Source organism: Triplophysa rosa, linkage group LG16, assembly GCF_024868665.1.
Source record: "Triplophysa rosa linkage group LG16, Trosa_1v2, whole genome shotgun sequence".
Taxonomy (NCBI): domain Eukaryota; kingdom Metazoa; phylum Chordata; class Actinopteri; order Cypriniformes; family Nemacheilidae; genus Triplophysa; species Triplophysa rosa.
This window is the reverse complement of record NC_079905.1, coordinates 9,227,404-9,248,313: the sequence shown is the minus strand read 5'-3', so window position 1 is coordinate 9,248,313 and position 20,910 is coordinate 9,227,404. Positions and strand designations below refer to the sequence as shown.

General features: G+C 39.3%; 2 protein-coding genes and 1 long non-coding RNA gene across 5 annotated transcripts; 1 reads left to right on the top strand and 2 right to left on the bottom strand.

Annotated features, from left to right (window-relative positions):
• Positions 1-951: 951 nt before the first annotated feature.
• On the bottom strand, positions 952-8,599 carry zftraf1 (zinc finger TRAF-type containing 1). Its single transcript, XM_057353942.1, has 4 exons — positions 7,671-8,599; positions 5,303-5,541; positions 4,603-4,814; positions 952-4,337 (listed from the first exon to the last, which is right to left on the bottom strand). The coding sequence occupies exons 1-4, from the start codon at positions 7,974-7,976 to the stop codon at positions 3,946-3,948; spliced, it is 1,149 nt and encodes a 382-aa protein (XP_057209925.1). The 5' UTR covers positions 7,977-8,599; the 3' UTR covers positions 952-3,945.
• A 212-nt stretch (positions 8,600-8,811) lies between these two features.
• Positions 8,812-19,537, top strand: LOC130566503 (uncharacterized). 3 transcript variants are annotated; one of them, XR_008964482.1, is made up of 6 exons: positions 8,812-9,109; positions 9,201-9,319; positions 10,257-10,336; positions 10,550-10,779; positions 10,917-11,096; positions 19,287-19,537. It is a non-coding gene; the product is annotated as an uncharacterized LOC130566503 (long non-coding RNA). The 3 variants fall into 3 exon arrangements; XR_008964483.1 differs by lacking the exon at positions 19,287-19,537 and having other exon boundaries at positions 8,812-9,015; positions 10,917-11,198; XR_008964481.1 differs by lacking the exon at positions 19,287-19,537 and having other exon boundaries at positions 10,917-11,198.
• Positions 9,336-14,876, bottom strand: dclk3 (doublecortin-like kinase 3). The gene is made up of 5 exons (XM_057353940.1): positions 14,392-14,876; positions 12,066-13,576; positions 11,249-11,381; positions 10,934-11,101; positions 9,336-10,729 (listed from the first exon to the last, which is right to left on the bottom strand). Exons 1-5 carry the CDS (start codon positions 14,453-14,455, stop codon positions 10,290-10,292), a joined length of 2,316 nt encoding a protein of 771 aa, XP_057209923.1. The 5' UTR covers positions 14,456-14,876; the 3' UTR covers positions 9,336-10,289.
• Positions 19,538-20,910: the final 1,373 nt, after the last annotated feature.

The window sequence follows — 20,910 nt, the reverse complement described above, 5'->3', positions numbered from 1 at the left end:
CTACAGAGAAGCACAGTGTTGGAAACATTCTGCTTTAGGGCTTTTTCTCTGCTACAGGTATACAGGATGACTTCACCGCATTGAGGGGCTGAGGGACGGGCCCATGTACCGTAAAATCTTGGACGAGAACCTCCTCCCCTTAACTAGGTCACTGAAGATGGGTCATGGATGAGCCTTTAACATGACAAAGACGCAAAACATATTGCCAAGACAACCAAATAGTGGCTTAAGGAGAAGCACATTAAATGTCCTAGCCAGTCTCTAGACCCTAGTCCTATAGAACCTCTGTGAAGGAGGCTAAAACTCCAATTTGCTGAGCGACAGCCAAGAAACCTTAAAGATTGACAGAGGAGTGGACTAAATGTATCCGGACACATGTGCAAACCTGGTGACCAACTATCAGGAATGTCTGACCTCTGTGCTTGCCAACAAGGGTTTCTCCACAAAGTACAAAGTTATGTTTTGCTTGGGGATCAAATACTTATTTCACCGACTGAAATGCAAATCAATTTATAACCTTTATATAACATTTTTTTCCCCTGATTTTTTTTAATATTCTGTGTCTATCAGTTAAAATAAACCCACCATAAAAATTATAGACCCTTCATTTGTTTGTAAGTAGGCAAACTTACAAAATCAGCAGGGGATCAAATACTTATTTCCCTCACTGTATAGGAGGTCATGATTAGTTGACATTTAATCTGGTTGTATGTATGTACAGTATGTATTTTATGCACACCTTTAAATATTTGTGTTTAAATAAATGACTTTAAAACATATATGAAGAAGGAGCGCGAGTAGGCCTACATTACGGCACTAAGCGTTACGTGTGTTTGAAGTAGGAACTAGCAGCTAACCTTACGTGTTATATGAAGCTTTGAAATCGAACAACATTAACTACACAACCACAAACATTGCAAATGTGTCCAAAAATATTATGAAACGTACAGAATGCAATGACACAAGTTTAAATGAGCTTTAATAGAAAGGCACATATACAGCCAGAGTGTCATGTGAGAATTAAAAGCTTTTAAACGCAGAAACAGTTTGAACCTAAACTCCAGAAGTGACAGTCTCTGCAAAAGCAACTCTGTTGATCTGTTTATTTCAAGTATGTCTAAAGTGTTAGGTCACAGCCGAGTTCACTATAGATATCCAAATACTCAATTGGCTCTTTTGTACCCCCAGCTTGTGAGATTGTGTGTGCATGTGCATTTTTAATAAAGGTATGAAAGAAAGACCATATGTGCCTCTATAGGGATGATTAATTGACCATGGTTTAACTATAGTAACCACAAATTTACGATGGTCTCACCCCAATAACATAAGTTTAACCATGGTATTTGTAGTAAAATTATAATAAATCTGCCAGACACTTTTAGGGGCAGACTAGTCCCAGACTAATTTAAATGTCAGAAGTATCTTGATCGAAAACAACTTGCACTGACATATCCTAAAATACACTTCCCTTCCAAAATAAAAGTCATCACCTGGGCAGTGCTATGATCTGGGGTTGCTGCAGTTGGTCAGATCTACATTCAGCAACGTTCTGTGCCCAAAAAAGTAGGTCAGCTGACTACTTGAATATACTGAATGACCAGGTTATTCCATCAATGGATTATTTCTTCCCTGATGGCACGGGCATATCCCAAAATGACAATGCCAGGATTCATTGGGCTCAAATTGTGAAAGAGTGGTTCAGGGAGCATGAGACATCATTTTCACACATGGATTGGCCACCACAGAGTCCAGACCATAACCCCATTAAGAATCTTTGGGATGTGCTGGAGAAGACTTTGCGCAGCGGTCCGACCCTCCCATCCTCACCCTTACAGAAAAGACACGAAATTCACATGTGCAAAAAACACACGTGATCACATGTGAAATAACATATGTGACATGTCTCCACATGTTATCACATGTTCTTCATGTCACCACATGTCATCCCATGGGTTTTTACATGTTATCCCATGGGTTTCACGTGGGAATTCACATGGAATTCACACCAAAATGTTCCAAAAACACACATTTCACATGTGATCACACGTGTTTTTTTGCACATGTTAAACACATGTTGTATACATGTGATCACATGCGAAAAACATGTAAAAAACATGTGAAATTCATGTGTCTTTTCTGTAAGGGCAATACAAGATCTTGGTGAAAAATGAATGCAACTCTGGATGGGAGGGAATAAATATTGTGACATTGCAGAAGCTTATCGAAACGATGCCACGGCGAATGCGTGCCGTAATCAAAGCTAAAAGCGGTCCAACGAAATATTTGAGTGTGTGACTTTTTTTTGGACGGGCAGTGTATGTCAGTGCGATTGCTTTGTCTCAAGATGCATAATGTTTTTTGTAAAGTATGTTTTTTTAAAAACTACTTAACGTGATAGTTCACCCAAAAATGTAAATTCGGTCATCATTACTCATATTGTTATTTTAAACCTGTATGACTTTCTTTCTTCCGCAGAACACAAAAGAAGATATTCTGAAGAAAGTTGGTAACCGAACAGCATTGGACCCCATTCACTTCTATTGTACGGACACAAAACCAATGCAAGTGAATGGGGTCCAGTTAACAACATTTTCCAAAATATCTTCTTTTGTGTTCTGCGGAAGAAAGTCATACAGGTTTGAAATGACAAGAGGGTGTGTAAATGATGACAGAATTTTTATTTTCACTTTAAATATCCTAATTTAACTAAGGCCTAGTCCTGTCTTAAACTTATCCCTGTCAGAGAAACCGCCCATTACTATAATAAAACCATGGTTAATTCATTCTCGTAAGGGATGGAAAGGGTCTGTAACGGGTAATCCAGTTTCCAGTTTTGCTGTGGTGAGAAGACTCTATGTTAGCGAATAAATGCAAGTTAAATAAATTACTAAAAATAAATAGTATCTATGATTCAGCTTAAGGTATTATGACATCACAATGCGTGGGAAATGCAACACCGTATCTACAATGGACGCGGCGTGATGCGACATGACACGACAAAAGACAACAGAACGCATTAGATGCTATTATATTTTAAAATTTTGTCCACAATGGATGCGCGATGCGACAATCCCATAAGAACAAGCCGTATGTAGTGTCGCGTCTGGTGTAGACACGGTGTAACTGTGTTGACAAACTGGGGGCCTGAAAAGAACACATGGCATTTGTTAATGACGATGACTATTCACAGAAGGAATAAAGGCAAAGTTCACAGATTCTTAAATAAACGTGTTAATAAAGTCAAACTTAAGTTAAGATTACAGGGTTACGATTGCTACTCAACTAAAAGTGTGCATTCCAAAGTGCACACAAAAAGAAAAACTAAAACCATGCAAAATCGCATCTTCTGGGATTGGCAGACATTTTATCCAGCCTAACTGTTACTGTTGCACCAATGAAAATGGCTACCTTCACATTCAAAAATACACTTAAAGCAGTTGCAGCCCCTGTGCTGCAGTGTCTGTGTGGAGAAGCCTTGAGAACGGTTTCGAGCGGGACATACACACAAACACAGTTTAACATTGCCTGCTTGATAGGTTGCATTACACCTCTGACACCTCTGCCTTTACCTTTCGTCCCAAACACTCTCACCCATCAGTTGTTGATCAATCAAACTAAATATCATATCGGTCTGAAATGACTTGCATCCTCACAAACAGGCTCAAGGAAACACACACAAACACAGTCAATGACTCTTTTGTGCTGTCCATTCGGGCCTGTCCTGCTCCGCCAGTAAGAGTGTAGGGTGGGTTTGTTGATGAAAAAGGCAGATTTTCGGGTCTGGACGCTTACCGGCAACAACACGCACTCGCACACAAACGAACAATGCAGTTCTGATGGGCCATATTTTTTATCCTTCTCCATTAGAGGTATCTGTGGTTCAGTGGTGCTTGCCTTCCCAATCACTTCTCCTATGTTCTTCTTCCGTCCCGTCATCTCACGCCTCTATTTCTGGATCTGAAAGATGAAGAGGCGGAGGTTGATGTTTTTGGCAGCCAGCAGCTTGTTGCACTCCACGCTGTCGCTGATGGGCAGCAGGGCGTACTCGGTTTCGTTAGCGTCGTTGGAGAAGACGTGGTGCTGGATGACGGGTTTGATTTTCACGTCATCGTACGGCCCTTTCAGCAGCAGGAAGGAGCACTCCAGTGCAGAGTTCACTTTGCTCTTCAGAATAAGCTGGAAGGACAGTGTGCGCTTGCAGGAGAGGTTGGGGTTGCGTTCGGAGTCGTTGACTCGCGCCTTAAGCACCCAGGTTTGGTTGAGCACGGTAAAGCGAGGCGTCTCGTAATACAGTCGCGTGATGAAGTCATCGGTGCGGTACGGCCGGAACTGCACCTCTGGAGTGAAACATATGAGAGTTGTTGATAGTATACAACTTTTTCACCTATCAGGTATGCAGATTCTCACATTCTATATGCTTGTTGTGCATGTTTTCAACAAGTTGTTCAACTGGTAGTCACATCGAATCCATGCGTGTAGAAAGAATGTGCAAGGGTTTCCCGTTATTCATGAGTGGGAGTGGCTTCTGACTGACACCTGACACATAAGGCTACAAATATTTTTATTACTAACTTATTCATGCTTTTCTATCTATTTGTGTACCTGTAAAGCCGATCTTCTCAAAGGACAGCAGGCTAAAGATGCTGTTGTAGAGCTGTAGCTCTCTGCGATGGCTCTGGTCCATCTCGTCCAGTATACCCATCAACTCCATACCAGTCTTGGATGGGTGGGAACACTCTGCCTCATGAGCGCTGAGCTCATGGAAAGGCCCCTGCCATGGGCAGCCAATCCGCTTGTACTTACATTGTGTCACTCTATTTCCAGAACAAATAAGACGTAATGAAAGAATATGACTGACCAAACACCATCATCTAGATATGGCATAGCATATATAATTTCTGTAAATCTAGCATCTTGTCACTAGATTAGAAATAGACTGGGGGGATTTACTACGAATGAATTGTACGCATTGATTTTGTTTATTTGCATGCACTCGATTAACGAGAGCAGAGGCAAACATCGAAAACACAATCCCTTCTTGTGTCTCATTATCACAAGAAAAAGTACACGAGCATCTCATCAAACCAAAATTCTGTAATAGTGCAATACTGACTACACCAGGTACACAACGCTGACATTTTATTATAAAACAAACTATAATAGATTAGGTTTTTAGGAGGCATGTTTACAATGGAAAAAGTGTGTGGTTAGTAAAAAAGCGCTGGTTTTTGTTTTAGTGAATTTTACTCTTTACTATTCCCTGTCAATCAGGTGTTTGTTTTGTAATTTGGTGTAGCGGTACCTGTCCTGGCACTCTTCCGTCTGATGGCGATCCAGGCTGGATCGAGGGAACTGTTTGAGGCAGTAGCTGCACTCGGATGGCAGTTCACTCACGGCTTTCTCCACCGCCAGGTTCCTGCAACACAGACTCTTACTGATCTCACAGCGGCAGTTAGGACACGTGGCCTGTTCTTCTTTGAGACGTGAGTCGGCAAGCAGGTGGATAAAACAGCCTGCGCACATCAGGTGCCCGTTTGTACACTGTGAAATGAGAGCACACACCTTCAGTTCACAGCACAGAGAGCAGTGTTGAAACCATTTCACAGGCTTTTTATGGTGAGCAAAATGCTATTTCTATCTACATACACCACGGGGCCCCTTGCATGGAATTCACCATGTTGTTTCTACAGTAGCCCTAAACAGACAAACTGCTCTACAAAGCACGTTCGTAAATATGTTATCTCCTTTGGCAAAGAAGCGAAAACGTGAAGACACCTTGTGTCAGCCACCGTAGTGCTTCGAAAGGGAGGGGTGGAGTGAGCCGTTGGTTGCAATTTGCAACCTCACTGCTAGATGCCGCGAAATTGCATACGCTGGACCTTAAAGTGCAAGAATCTCTCGGAGTAAATGTATTGTTCGGGATGGAAGTTCCCCATTTAACCCAAGTGATTTTGAGCAGTGGTTTCCTGAATGACATGATTGTAACCTTAATTTTAAGGTAACATGTCTGAGTTTACAGTGACACTATTAAAGTAGCCATAGTAAAAAGAATCACAATTTTACATTTTGAGAAGTATTATGAAAGCATATTAAAACAAGTCACCTGCTAAGTCAGGATGGAGTAATGAAAAAGCAGAAAATTATATTAATCTTAAACACCAAAAAAGGTCATGATGAAAATAAATTACAATCAGGGAAAAACAAACCAAATACGTATCACATGGCAGTGTAATGTCATTATTTGTAAGTCAACTGAAGGAAATTCCACATTTAAGTAAAGGCTGCACCTTTAATCTTCTGAAACCTGGTAACCTGGTATAACACTTCTTGTATTATTGCCTCAATATGATATATTTTGCTTCCTTTTTTCCTCATTCTTGTAAATCGCTTTGGATGAAAGCATCTGCTAAATGCCTAAATGTAAATGTGAATGTAAAATAGCAGAATTAGCCAACATATATAAATATATGTAATATGCCAGTTATGACAGGTTTATTACTTAAAATAATTCTGTATAATCATAAGCTTTGTGGTCTAAAACATTATGAGCCATTAAAACAATGATTTATAATGATATTATGATTAGTTCTAAGTTTAACTTGAAATTCTGAATGAATTCTTATTAAATAATTCACCAGCTGATCTATATCACAGGAGGTAAACTGCTATGTTTGATTCATTTAGGAAACATTTGATTTAGTTCTTCCTAACTTGCTTGTTTTGTTTTAAGCTGCATGTTTTTTATGAGTTTCATCCTAGAATTCAGTAATGGATTACACTGCAGCCTATTAGCTCTGATGTGGTGTGACACATTCTGCATGAATCACATGCTACTTTTATAGGTTAGTGAGATGATAGTTGTGTTTACTTGGAAAAAAAACATGAAAACAAACACACAAAATGTCTGAATGTCATTTTCATGCTCTGTGGCATCTCCACTGTTTCTCTCTGGTTTCAAAGCGGACCTGTCATTTGAGTAGTCATAACATTTAAAAGTCATACACTTAAAAGACAGGACCATTTAAGCGGTTATAAAGTTAATAATAAACACTTAAATGTCAAAAAGGACGAGGCTGACTTGAACTACTTATGTTAGGAACAAAGTGTCTGAACACTTAAAAGAACGTAAAAAGGAATTTTCTTTACAGCTGTTTTGTAGGTTGTGGCTTCAGAGGTATTATACTGTAAGGGGCACATATTTGGGGGAGGGGTGAGCAGCAATGATTGGGTTAAACAGAACATGTGACCACCTTGATTGTCATGTTTGCCTTTGAAGGCAAAAAACAGCTGCTCAGGTCAGTATTATGTATACGTGTGTGTGTAACACCTTAAACTTAAAAACACACATCAAACCAGCTCTTCAAAAGTAAAAAAAAACAGACAAAAACTACTTTTGTGTGTTATGTAAGTGTGTTAAAGCAACATTTTATTAGTCAACTGCAGTGTGAGTGACAGATATTGTGTAAAAAACAGACAAAGGAACAATAGAAAACACACAAAAATAGGCTATAACTCCCAGAATATCATACTGAACATGTTTCATATTAAATTTAAACGTCATTTTCAATGGGTGTGAAACGATAATGCGACATTTGGGCAATACCGGTGAGACAAAGCCCTGCACAATTGAACTCTGTATATACATATACATCAAACTCTATATGTTTTACCTGGTACACAGAAGCTTTAGGCAGGTCCAGACACACAGTGCAGCACAGTACAGAGTACAGCCGCTCCTCGAGCTTCCCCGCTTCCCCCTCCTGATGTCTCACGCGCTTCTTGGGCGGTGCGTCCGGGTCGGCCTCGGAACCAGAACCGTCTCTCCGCAGGACAGGCTCCTCTTGAATACCTACCAGTCCGGCGCTCCCCGGACCCGCATCCAGGGCTCCTCCCACAGGACCGACACTCAGACCCGAAGATGAGGAGCCTGGAGCGGCCCCGACGCCTAATTCCATCCTCTCATCCATCGAAGACATCCAAGTCCGGTCCAAAACGAGTCAGAGAGGATATTTGCGCTGGTCTAGCACAGGATTCGCTGACTGTCAGTGTGAAATTTCCAGGTTTTCCCCCGAGCTATTTGGTCTGTGACAATGGTGTATCTGGACTGCCAACAATGCATTCAGTAGTAAACAATCCCTTGATAACAAGCCTCAGATTATTATCGGGTTTATAGTGATATAAGAATACGGGGCAGGAAAATTATTGTCATCTGTGTTTCACTGCAGTTTTCCCTACATAAATGTCTTGAGATTTCTGGATTGATCTCGGGTTAGCTTCAGCTCTCAGTTTCTAATGAGAGAAAACAGCTTTCCTATGCCTCAACAAAACAACAGGCTGTTGTTTGCCGTTATCCGCTGTGACAGCACGCACACGGCGACGCTTTGCGACCCGGCTGGGCTCCTTGGCTCCGGTCCGTCTTCCGAACAAAACCGATCCACTCCGACGCGATCCGGATTCGCCAGAAAGCCTTAAAGTGATGAGTTTGATGCAGAGTCTCTTCGATAGTCTCCCCCTTAATCTACACTGCCATCTTTGTTTTTTCCTGTCTACCTCCTCCTCTCCTCCTGCCCGCTTGTGCCTTTCTGATTCTGCCTATCCGGGCACTGGATACTCAGAGCGAGGTGAAGAACAAGCCAATACTGTCATTCGTTGTTTGGTAGAATGTGACTTTTCTGCCAGTATCAGAGATGGCCGCTCTGCCCGTCTCTTACGCGCTACCTGATTGGCTGCAGCAAATGTTGCGCCTCATCAGATGACTGGGGGTATTTAAAGAGCTATGCGACGCGCATGCGTACCAGCGTTATGTAGCGGAACGCTTCTTAAGAAAAAGCTATCAAAAAGTTTGTGTTGCTCGATTTCGTGAGTAGATTTGTTTTTAATTGTACCGTGCCATATTTGTGTTGTGTCAATTAAAGCTTTAAAAGAAAAAGGTGACCGCAAGTGATATCTAGGCAAAAGCCCCCAACAACCCTGATATGCGACAAAATGGCAACGTCATCCTGCAGCGTCATTTGTGTAAATAACTGTACTTGCAGTCTTGTGAATGGAAGAACTGAATTAATTATTACGACTGAACAAGCAGTTGTTTGAACCTAAATGTAACGCAGATGTAACTATCTATATTGTGTTTAATTAAAATAATTAGTTTACGTTTAGTGGTTTGTTAAGTGTCATTTCTTGTGTTTTCTTCTTCTTCACAGAAACCAAGGTGAGACCCCGTGGGGTGGGGGAATGACCTTAGCCAAATGAAATAACTTGATGGACTAGTTTGGGCAAGACAGCTGTCAGTCTAGCTTGCCTGCTTGACTGTTTCTGCAGTGTAAGTAGCATGGGGGGATGAGAAAGTGTGTGTGAGGTTTACAGATCACTGGACAGGATACTATAATACTCATATTAATTTTGTACAAACGTAATAATGGCATTAGATAATGAAGCTTAAGTAATTTCAAGCACATTACAATATTGATTTCACCAGTTGTTGTCGCACAGTTTGTACAGATGTACATATTTAACAAACAGACTAGATACTAAATAAACGGAAACCATTTTATTATATACACAGTATAGTTACAGCACATGGAATGTGAGACACAGGAAGACAATTTATATTGAATACTGTTAGATTCTTTCTAGCTAGTCTACCATACTATAACAACAATGGCTGGCCAATTTACATGCAAATTGGCACTCAAGCTACAGATGCCGCAATTGACAAAAACATTTTTAATCCTTCCTAGAATAAGAAACTCGTCCTTACTACCTTTCAATTAAAAACAAAGGTAAACAATACAATACAGCTAAATTATTTATAGACTGGCAAGATAAAAAAATATTTGTTTTCCTTCATAATTGCCTTTAGCAATAAGACTGCCGTTCTTAAACAACACGCATGTTGATAGCAGGTACTTCATTTGAAACCTGACATGCCTTCTGAAAAACAGTGCACTCACATTTACATTAGATTTACATTAAACAGACACATTATCCAAAGCGACTTACACAGTTTACACACTCCAATCAGTGCTCTTAGTTTTTGTGTAGATTAGAGAATATAAAGAAACTACATCATTTCATTTATTTTGTGTTATGCTGTTTGTTTCATTTAAAGTCATTATTACTGTTCTTCTTTTATCACTAAATTCCCCACACTGAATCATTTATATAGCATATATTGTACTGTAGTCTTGTCATATGTCATTGGTTTTATGATGGCTTCTTCACTCTTCAGTGACCTTCTTTCTGTCATTGCTCAGCAGGTTGCTTCTCTGGCTCACTCATTATTTAGCAGGTCACTCTTGTTTTGAGTCTGCGTCTTCTCGCTCTGCTGGTCTCTCAGGTTTGTTCTGATCTGTGCTATGTTGCTTGTTTGAGGTCGCGTCTTCTGTATTAGATGAATGTGGTTGGTCACTGGTAATTTTGTGACTCTGCTGCGTCGGCTTGTCTTTATGTTCGTTAATATCTGGTTCGTATTTATTTAGTTTGTACTCATTGATTTGTGCTGCATGAGATTCTTCTGATGATATTTCTTGTTTTTGTGTATTTTCTATAGTTTTGCCACTTAGTTTCCGGTGGATGTTCTTCTCAGTTGTGGCGTCAGTGGCTTTTGTCGCCCCCTTATGGTCTTTCTCTGCTGTTGCATGTTGAAGCCAGTGATGCTGCAGAGTTTGACTAGCTGTCAAGCGCCTTTTTAGGTCCACCTCCAGCAGAGCTCTGACTAGAGCTTTGGCACCTGGGACACACAGAGATGTCTTCATTCAAGATTAAAGCATATAAATGACTGTAAATCATTTTTTAAAAATTCCCATTTGCTTGTTCCTAACGCATTTGACTTATGTGTGCTATAAAAAAAAAAGTAAGTTCACAATGACAAAATTGTTATTTTGGGCGACCAAATCTTTAAATTTCTTTATTCGTAGGTCGTCAAATGTCTCACCCTCAGACACATTGTCCCAGTAAGGGGACATAAAGTGGACATCTCCCCTCTGGATGAGACAAAAGAGCTCCTCTTGATTACGATCTGGACTGCGGAATGGAGGAAAGCCACTCAGGAGCACAAACAGGATAACACCCATCGCCCAGACGTCTACTGCAACACCGTAACCTATTCACACATACACAATGCATAACACCGGAAATATCTGAGAACAATTCATGTACTATACACAAATCATCTGAATATTGAAATAAGTTGTAGCTCAGGTTTTATGTGTCCAACCAGTCTCAGATGGGTTACACCAGAGGATTTTACCTGTCTCAGCAAGTATCTCCGGAGCAACATATGTGGGTGTGCCACAAACTGTGAACACCGGTTCTGTTATAACCATGGCTAATCCAAAATCAGCCAGTTTCAGATTCACACCTCCACTGCTATTGCGCTGAACCTGAACAAGGGACATTTTAAATGCATGTTTTTAATACAATAGTGTTTTAATAGCACAAAAGTAAGACACTTAACGGTATGGTTTAAACAATTTGTTGTAGACAAATGTTATTTTTTAAGCCTATCAAAACAAGTATCAGACAAATAGGTAAGCCGTTTTCAAAAATGTCCTTTTTAAAAGACTTTACATGGCACAATAGCAATAAAAGTCTGACAACAACATTTACATATAAATGTTAAACTACATAAAACTAGTAAAAGTCTCTAATGATAAGTCACCCACTACTAATAATTCATTATACTAAAGGGACAGTTCGCCCAAAAATAGAAAATTCTGTCATCATTTACTCACCGTCGAGTTCCAAATCTGTATAAATTTCTTTGTTCTGATGAACACAGAAATATATTTGGAAGAATGCTTGTAACAATTCTTGGCCACCATTGACTACCATAGTAGGAAAAATGACAATGGTAGTCAAAAGTGCCCCAGAGTTGTTTGCTTTCATACATCAAATGAATACATTCAAGCATTCAGCAAATAAAGAAATTTATAAAGCAATATTTCCAAGATGGTAGTCAAGAACTGTTTGGTTACAAGCATTCTTCCAAATATCTTTTCCTGTTCCTTTAAGATTTCATTCAGATAATAGAAACTTACAATCCAATGCTTTCAATTTTTATTTACCAGTAGGTTTTCAGGTTTGATGTCTCGGTGCGCAATGCTCTTGTTGTGGATGTATTCCAAAGCCTGACTAATGTCTGTAATCATGCATGCAGCACTTGGCTCATTAAACCTGCCGCTCTGAGCGATCAACAGATCAAACAGGTCTCCACCTGTGACCAGCTCCATCAGCAGGTACACATGGGTGTCTGTGTGATGCGAACGAAAGAGCTGGATAAGTCGGGGGTGTTTTAGGCTACGTAGCAGAGCGATCTCGTTCTGGATCATGTGACTGCGGCCTTGCAGTTTAGCATTGTCCACGATCTTCATGGCAAAGGTTTCAGATACGCCACGTACTCGGCATTCCCTCACCACTGCAAAGTTCCCATCTCCTACCACGCGGCCGATTTCGTAGGAGCGCTCGATGTCTTCCAATGAAACTTCAGCACCGTCCGGTGGTAGATTACCCTGCAGGTTTCTCTGTGATACTGTTTCTTGTTGAGTTGGTCTCTCGAATATCGTCTCCATAATGAGAGCGTTATGCTGACTTTGATGAGCAGTGGGGGTAGAGTTAGGATTGGCAACATTCTCGTCTACTTTTGGTGATCTGTGTGGTGTGTTTTCTGAAGTCGTATTTGTTTCGCTCTGGGTATTTGGCCTGTTTGGTTGAGAATGTGACTTGGTTCTGATTGGGGGTATGGGAGGACCACATCCTCGACAGCTCTTGCAATAAACAGGTTCTGTCTTTCTTTCCTCTTTTTTTGGCTCCTTCTTGTCGTCTTTCTGCAGGTCACCTTTCTTCATCCACAACTCTCTGTCTTTTTTCTGTCTTTCTTTTTTCACCTTTTCTCTTTGCCTTCCTTGCCCTCCAACAGGCTGCAGGTTGTTGGCAATTGGTTGGTTCACCTGTTGGTCACATGCAGCAGGTAAAGATGCCTCAGGGTCATCATCATGGAAACCACTATCTGCTTTAGTGGCCTTGGGTCTCAGCATACGCTCCCAGATCCTCAGCAGGTGCTCACAGTAACCAAGGTTTTCAGGATATAACTCATTCAGCGCGACATGTATCTCATCAAGCGATGGGCGGCTGATCCCAAAAGCCAGGAAGGCATTGTCGACACGGAAGAAGTCAGCTAGGCTGTGGATCTCACGGCCGGCGGGACTAAATAGGCGTCGTATACGAGCTTTGTTCCAGCAGGGGAAACCAAGTGCCTCGGAGACATCGGCCACTAGCTGCTCAAACGTCTGCACGGCACGACGGTTTAACAGTAGTGAGATCTTACGTGGGCTCTCTTTTCCACTGGGCCGTACCACGGTGACGATTCGTGGCCGCACTGGGCTCGCTTCTGCATGCCGGGCGTGGTAGCCACTTGCTCTGGGAACTCCAGGTTCCCCCCAGTGACTTTCCCCAATCACGGAGCTTTCTAAATGCCCGTAGTCTGTGGGCAGCCTACGGGCTCTCGATCTGGGCGCGTAAGAGGGCAGAGATTGCCGAGGGGCAGCGTTGGGGCATTTAGGGAGTTTCATCCTTTGATCTGAAATACATAAGCAAACATAAACATTGCTCTGAAATACAACCAACAAACTGAATTGTACTGTTGCCGTTTGTTATATTTTTTCTGAGCAGTATGTCAGAAAATATGCTTTGTTATTCAAGAGTACAGCACAGAATCGCTCGGTCAGATAATCAAAAAAGCCTATACCAGCAAATTAAATAGGAAGTGGCACAACATTAATAATTAAGAGCAGGTGTGTATTGAGGAGCAATGCTGAGACATGCAGATTCTCAAATTGCATCTCATGCTCCAGGGGTAACGGAAAAGGATCAAATCTGATCGTGCCAGATCATTTTACTTAGGACGCAGCTTGCTTTTGTTTCTTTTTTCTTTATTTCTTATTATGCTTTTCTTATTTATTTATTTTTGTTCAATCAATTATTTCTTTTCGGTTCACACTTGCAAGTGGTTCATAGGATGTGGTTTTTAATTGAAACTCAGCTGCAAGATGCATAGGGTCAACACTATGAATTTCTTGCAACTGTTTTTGCAAAGGTTTTGAAGCAAATTGTTGTTTCCAAAGAAACGTTACTTAATTAAGTTAAAAAGTACACTTAGAATCTTATATTAAAAGTCTGTGAAAATGTACTATTTATATTGACACTTCTTCAATAAAAATAACAGTTTATGTTGCCATTGCTATATGATTTACATTTAAATATAACACAACGTATAAAGTGATATATATTCTACATAAATAAAATTGTATTAATACAATTGAATAGACTGTACATTTCTAGTCTCTGTGTCCCCTTTCGTTTAATGTATAGCCTAAGCTTCAATTTTGTTCTCACCTGTCAGTCCCCTTCTGGGTCTTGGTGCCTCTCGCCCCGTTCGCTGATTCCACAACGGCGTCATTCTAGTACAGGTCTTGCAGTATTAATATTACTTCTGTAGTTATAATAACCCCACGAGGTTGCTTCAGTGGCCATACTGTCTTAGAGATGTCCGACAGGTTTACAAAACAGTAAAAAAGTGTTTAAATCAGCGTGCACGTCGCCATCGACGTGCCCATGTCCTGGAGGAATCGTGGAAGTTTACACTGCTTCGCTGTGAATTTAAAGTTCGCACCGGACAGCATCTCAAATAATAAAGAGCAGGTCAATACACAATCTGAGTAGGCTATATCAGACTCGAGGTAACGTGGGGATATCGTGAAGCGGCATCTTTTGGAAAGGTTGCAAGCGCGTTACCGGATACCGCGCATCCTGCTGCAAGCGCGTCTCCCCGGTAACCCTCACCTCTTTAAATGCAGAGAGCTGAAGAACACACACACACACACACACACACACACACACACACACACACACACACACACACACACACACACACACACACACACAACACACACACACACCACACACACACACACACCACAGGGATAGCGAGAGAAGAAGGGAAGGGAGATAAACAGCAAAAAATATTTTTATCTCTAATAGCCCATTAAGTAAATGCCGTTTACTTAACATGACAGATGTTTTGAGTCTGTCAGCGATTTTTTCATTTAGTTTCGAGGTGTTGGTTAATTTTCTGCTCACGTACTTCAACTAAATTATACTCAAGTTTTTTTTTTTTGAGTGAGTCATGTGCTATAGTGTTTAGTATTTTAGCCGTTGCTATTATCACATACTGAATTGGTATAGCAGAGGTGGACAGTAACGAAGTAAATTTGCCTGAGTACTGTACTTAAGTACACTTTTTGAGTATCTGTACTTTACTTGAGTATTATCTTTTCAGAGTACTTGTACTTTAACTTCACTACATTTGAAAGACAAATATCATAATTTAACTCCACTACATTTATAAAAAGGTTCAAAAGTAGAAAATGGTTTCTATGCATCAGGGTTTCCTGTGTGCGCAATTTATCTGGCTTGCGATCTGCCAGGACCTTTTACTGTTGCAAAGTATTTCAGTTTTTCTAAGCTCGCGGTTTTCCGGCAAGCTTTGAATGGCCATTTGGCAGATTTATTTAACGCAAATCTGGCAACTCTGGGATCTTCCCCGCTAAACTAATGTAAACGTAGGCGCTGCTACACCATTGATAGCGCTCTAAAAAGACAAATAGAACAATAAAAGACGAAAAGGGCACATGTTAAAGTGTGGTGTAAACATCTGTGGGTTACGATCAGTCAAAGATCGTAGAAACATTGTCATGAAAATGATCGGCATAACGGCTAAACGGTAAATAAGCATCACATACACCTTGAGCTACACGTGCGTGTTAACTTCTGATCTGCTGCTATATCATTTAAAGCGATTTGGAAAATGAATGATGTTTTTACTGAAGTAACTATAGTTGAAGTATTCCTGTTGAAATAAAAACAATAGAATCCTGCCCAAAATACAACATAAATTGTAATGGATTTAATGGTTATATGGGAATTGTACTATGGATATTTGTTGTCTACTTGTATGTGATGGATTCTATTGATGGGATGGTAAATCCTATTGGAATAAAACCCCAAAAAATTCAATTTTCAATTTCAAAGAATTTAATTAAAAAATTCATTGTTTTTTTTCAGCAGGGATGGTATTTGCAGTAAAACCACAGTATCCACAAATTGACCATTTTCTATATATGGGAACCATACTCCAATTAATAATCTTTAGTAAAACCACAGCAACTAAAAATACCATAGTTTCATTATACTAGCTATAGTTTATATTTGTAGTTAAATTATGATAATACAAATGGTAATAAATCCAACAAACACATGGCTTCTACATTTTTAGAAGGCACATGGCTTCTACATTTTTACTATTTACAAGAACCTTACTACTTACTGGTAAATAGCTGCTAAAACTGGAAAAAGGGAATATATACAAAATAAAAGAACACTGCTCATAAATACATATAGGCCCAGGGGGCTAATGAGGATAATTAGGCTAAATGATCATACAGGATTACTGTATATCTAAACTAAACATATGTGCTAAATATATAAAGCTCTTAAAGGAGTTGCTCACTGCAATAGTAGGAATAAAAATGACTATGGAAAGTCAATGGGGGCAAATTTTGAAGTGAACTACTCCTTTAATACAACTAATACTGTGAGCTACTCGGTGTATTCAGTAGGTTGCTTCAGAGGCATAAGGTATACGACAATAAAACAATGCACAACTGACATAAAGGAAATTTACTTTTAATACTTGAGTACTTTTAAAAGCACGTACTTCTGTACTTTTACTCAAGTAAGAATCTGTCTTTACAACTTTTACTTGTAGTGGAGTAATATTTGACCAGTAGTATCTGTACTTTCACTCAAGTAAGGAAGTTGTGTACTTCGTCCACCTCTGGACTTAATTCAATAGAAAAAGTTAATCAGCTGTTCAGATCTTTTATTTTCTCCCACGGTCATCGCTGTGTATGTTTACGTTGCTATTCCACTCGTACTGCACACATTTATCTTATCTTACCTTGATTTAAGACATCTTTCATCTAAACTTCTGAGGATATTTCACTGTCTTTGCACGTCTCTCAGTATGGCTGCATTGTCATGGTTACTGTTAACACAGCAGTGCTGTATTGTGTCTGTGTTTGCTGTTTTATGGGCTGCCTGCTTGTGCTGGCCATTGGTGTGTGCATGCGTGGGCGCAGCTGTAATTGAGTAACCGAGTTGCATCCGCATGTCCATTAGAGGGCGGTGTGAGTAAAGGGGTGGGGGTGTCTGGACGCAGAATCTAACAAATGTCAAACAGATACATTTGTATTTGCTGTATTGAACAAAAGTTGGATTTGTGACATGCATATTGTGTTTAATTTGGACTGGGTGTGTTTTTTCATATGTATGTGTGATTTGGGACCAGAGTGCTATTTTAAATGGGAACTGACATTTCACCTCTTTCTCTAAACTAGTCCTCTCTCTCTCTAGCTCTCTCCAGCACCTGTTTGTGTGAAATGTTCAACTCTGCATACCGTTTAGTCACACGTTTGTGTTGCGTTAGACACAGTAATGGTCCACACTGTGTGTATCTCCACAAGTGTTTAAGGGTGAAAAGTGACTGTATAAATCATTTTGAGAAAGCGTCTCTGTGTTACACAACACATAAGGTTGAATCATCAGATCTTTTGGCACAGCGTGGTGTATTTCACAACGTATAGATTAAATGAATAATGACCTTCTACAGTTAGTGTGAAAAGAAGCAGATCTCTAGAGAACTATAACCTGTCAGAGAAGTGCAAATTATTTTTGCCTCTAGTTTAATTTACATTTAATAGTTTTGCAAATGCATTTATCCAAAATGACTTTCAAATAGGGAACACTGGCTGCAGTTTATTGCACAAGAGTATACAGAAGAACTAACCTCTTTAGTACCTCACCAAAAACCAAAATATAAATTTTAGAAATGCTGGAGGGTATCTGTACAGTAGCACAAGCCGTCTGAATACTATCACTTCAGGATACACTATCGGAGGAGTGTACTGTTATTACGTGGTAAAAAATTCAATAAATAAATAACTCTGCTGAATACATAAGGGTCATTCCGGGTCAACACAACCATAGGTCCCCAGCTCAAATTTTTGATTTTTTTCCCTTTTTACAGAAGCAAGACCAACATCAGTAGAGATGAAAGCCAAAATATGAAATGCCACCGATGAGTTATTAAGTAATCAATTAATTTGTAGAAAGAGGTAAAAATGACAATTTTCACTCTAAATTTGGAGCCATATTAGAGGGTGTAAGAAATGACATGAGAAATATGCCAGCATCATTATTTTATTTTTACACAAAGATCAGTATATCTGTTAGTAAATCTGTTAATTTTAAGAATAATTGATGCATTTTATGCCAAAGGTGACAGTTCAAAAATGAAAAAAGGGCATTTTTGTGTTCTTTTTACAAAATATGCATGCCTCTAACTACAGAACCGTTAGAGATACCTTAATGTCCTTTTAGATTCTTGTTCTTGACCAATTTGTCTTTTGGGAACTACATTTTTAAAGCCCTATAAGGTGCAGTCCTAGAGATATGAGGATCTAAATGTGGCTTCATGAGAAGATTTTCAGTCATCAAAAACCAAATGTGGGTCATTTAAAAAAAATCTGGTATTTCATTTCTTTTAAAGAACAAATAGTGTTGAATCTAGATATGTATCTTTTTTCTTTCTTTTAAAACAACTGCATTGAACATATAAATTTTAACAACATCTTAGTACAAAACTATACTGAAATTGCTAAGGGACTACTGAAGTTGAGGTACATTAACTTGGTCTCAATAGTTAATTTAAAAGATATTATAGTTCCGAAGGAAAATACTGTCTCAGATAAATTAGCAAGAAAGGATTTTTTAGCCATTTTGGAATGACCAAGAGTTTAAATATGCAGTATAATAGCTAAGTCTATTCCCTTTTAGGGCAGAGCGTTAACTTACACATGTAGGCCTATGTGTAAGTTACAGTGTTGGGTGTAACTAGTTACGAAGTAATTAGTTACTGTAATTAACATCACTCCAGATGTTGGTCTTGCCTCTGTAAAAATAGAAAAAAAAATCAAAAATTCGAGCCGGGGAACTATTCAAAATTTGGTTGATTTGACACGGAATGACACATAAAATAAGGGTTTGTACCTACTACAATAAAAACATATGAAAAAATAAGAACGCGCACGTTTGGGTGTGTGTCTGAACTTGCACATGCTCAAACAGGTGCTTGTTCTAAAGGATGTGTGTGTCATGTCATGTTCCCTCAGGCAAATGATAAGAACAAACAACTTTTCCTCTGAACAAACTTAACAAGAGTAACTCTGGACTGCAGAGGCAACTGTGAGTGAAGTCTTTTTTTTTTCACTGCACATTAAAGGGTTAGTTCACCCAAAAATGAAAATTCTGTCATCATTTACTCACCCTAAAGTTGTTCCAAAACTGTATAAAATTCTTGGTTCTGTTGAACACAAAAGAAGATATTTTGAAGACTGTGGGAAACTAAACCGTTCAGCACTGTTGACTACCATGGTACTTTTTTTCTGTACTATGGGAGTCTATAGTGCCCCAGAACTGTTTGGTTACAAACATTCTTCCAAATATCTTTCCTAGTGTAGACAGGTTTAAAACAACTTGAGGGTGAATAAATTATGAAAGAATTTTCATTTTTGGGTGAACTATCCCTTTAACGCATTCTTCATATAAAAGCACCGTGTTCCACCAACTGAGCTACACACTGTTAAAGTGTATCCAAAGTTGTATAAAACAAGTTTTTGTTCTCAGTGTAGACTGCATTATTTATCTTGATTTTGTTTATCAACAAATTTGTTATATATGAAGAGTTTATTTCCAAAAAAAGATAAGGTTTTTATTGTGTTTCATTTTGTTAGTTAGCTGTATTTTTTTAGTTATTATGGCTTAAATCAAAACAAACCAACTGCAGTTTGATCGATCTCTTTTTGGAAATAAACTCTTCTTTACAATGTAAATTCTTTGGCTCCTTCCAGAACGCTATTGTTAATATAACAAAGCTGTTTACGCCAAATGTCTAATGTTCTTGAACTATGTAACAGCTGCTCTCTGATAATAATCTTCATAATGTCACAAACTATTAAAAAATGTATCAACCTCAGACCTTATTGCAGACAAATCCTGATATTCAGACCGTTCTGCTCAAACAGGGTGCAATTCGTCATTTGAGAGTGGATGCACTCAGTTACAAATGCTTGTGGCTCGCAAAGGACATGGCGAGGAGAAGGTTTAGTGTTACTTGTGGTGATTATTGTACAAACAGCAGCTGATACGGCTAGATATCTGCTGTCTCTTACTGAGCAAAACAGTCAAGCACACAGGCAGAGGGTTTAGAGGGTGGGAATAAAGAGCCCTCTGACATAAGGTCATGTCCTTAGCGGTCTGTAAAAGAAAGAGCGAGAGAAAGAGAGCGAAGAAAATGACCCTGACCCCCATATCAATCATTCCTTCTTTCTCTCTCTCTCTCTCTCTCTCTCTCTCTCTCTCTCTCTCTCTCTCTCGCTCTGTGTGTGTTACACAAAAGAAGATTGGAGGCAGAATGTCAGATAGCAGAAATAAAATTCTACAAATTTTTCTTCAAATAAAAAGCAGAACCTCATAAACTAAACCACGCCCAGAAGCTGCTGTTCATACCATAAAAAATTATACCGTTGTCCGCTTATCGCTGAAATACAGAACAGTGCATATGGAAAAGATTAAGAAAGTATGAAAGTGCATTTTTATTTTATTTGAATTTCTTGCATTCCTTTTTTTACAATTAACTCTTCTGTTACACTCTGTTCAGACAGCTTAAACATGTATGTCTTTTTTTACTTTGTCATTCTTAACTGATTTACAATTCACCCATCTCACCCCTCCATC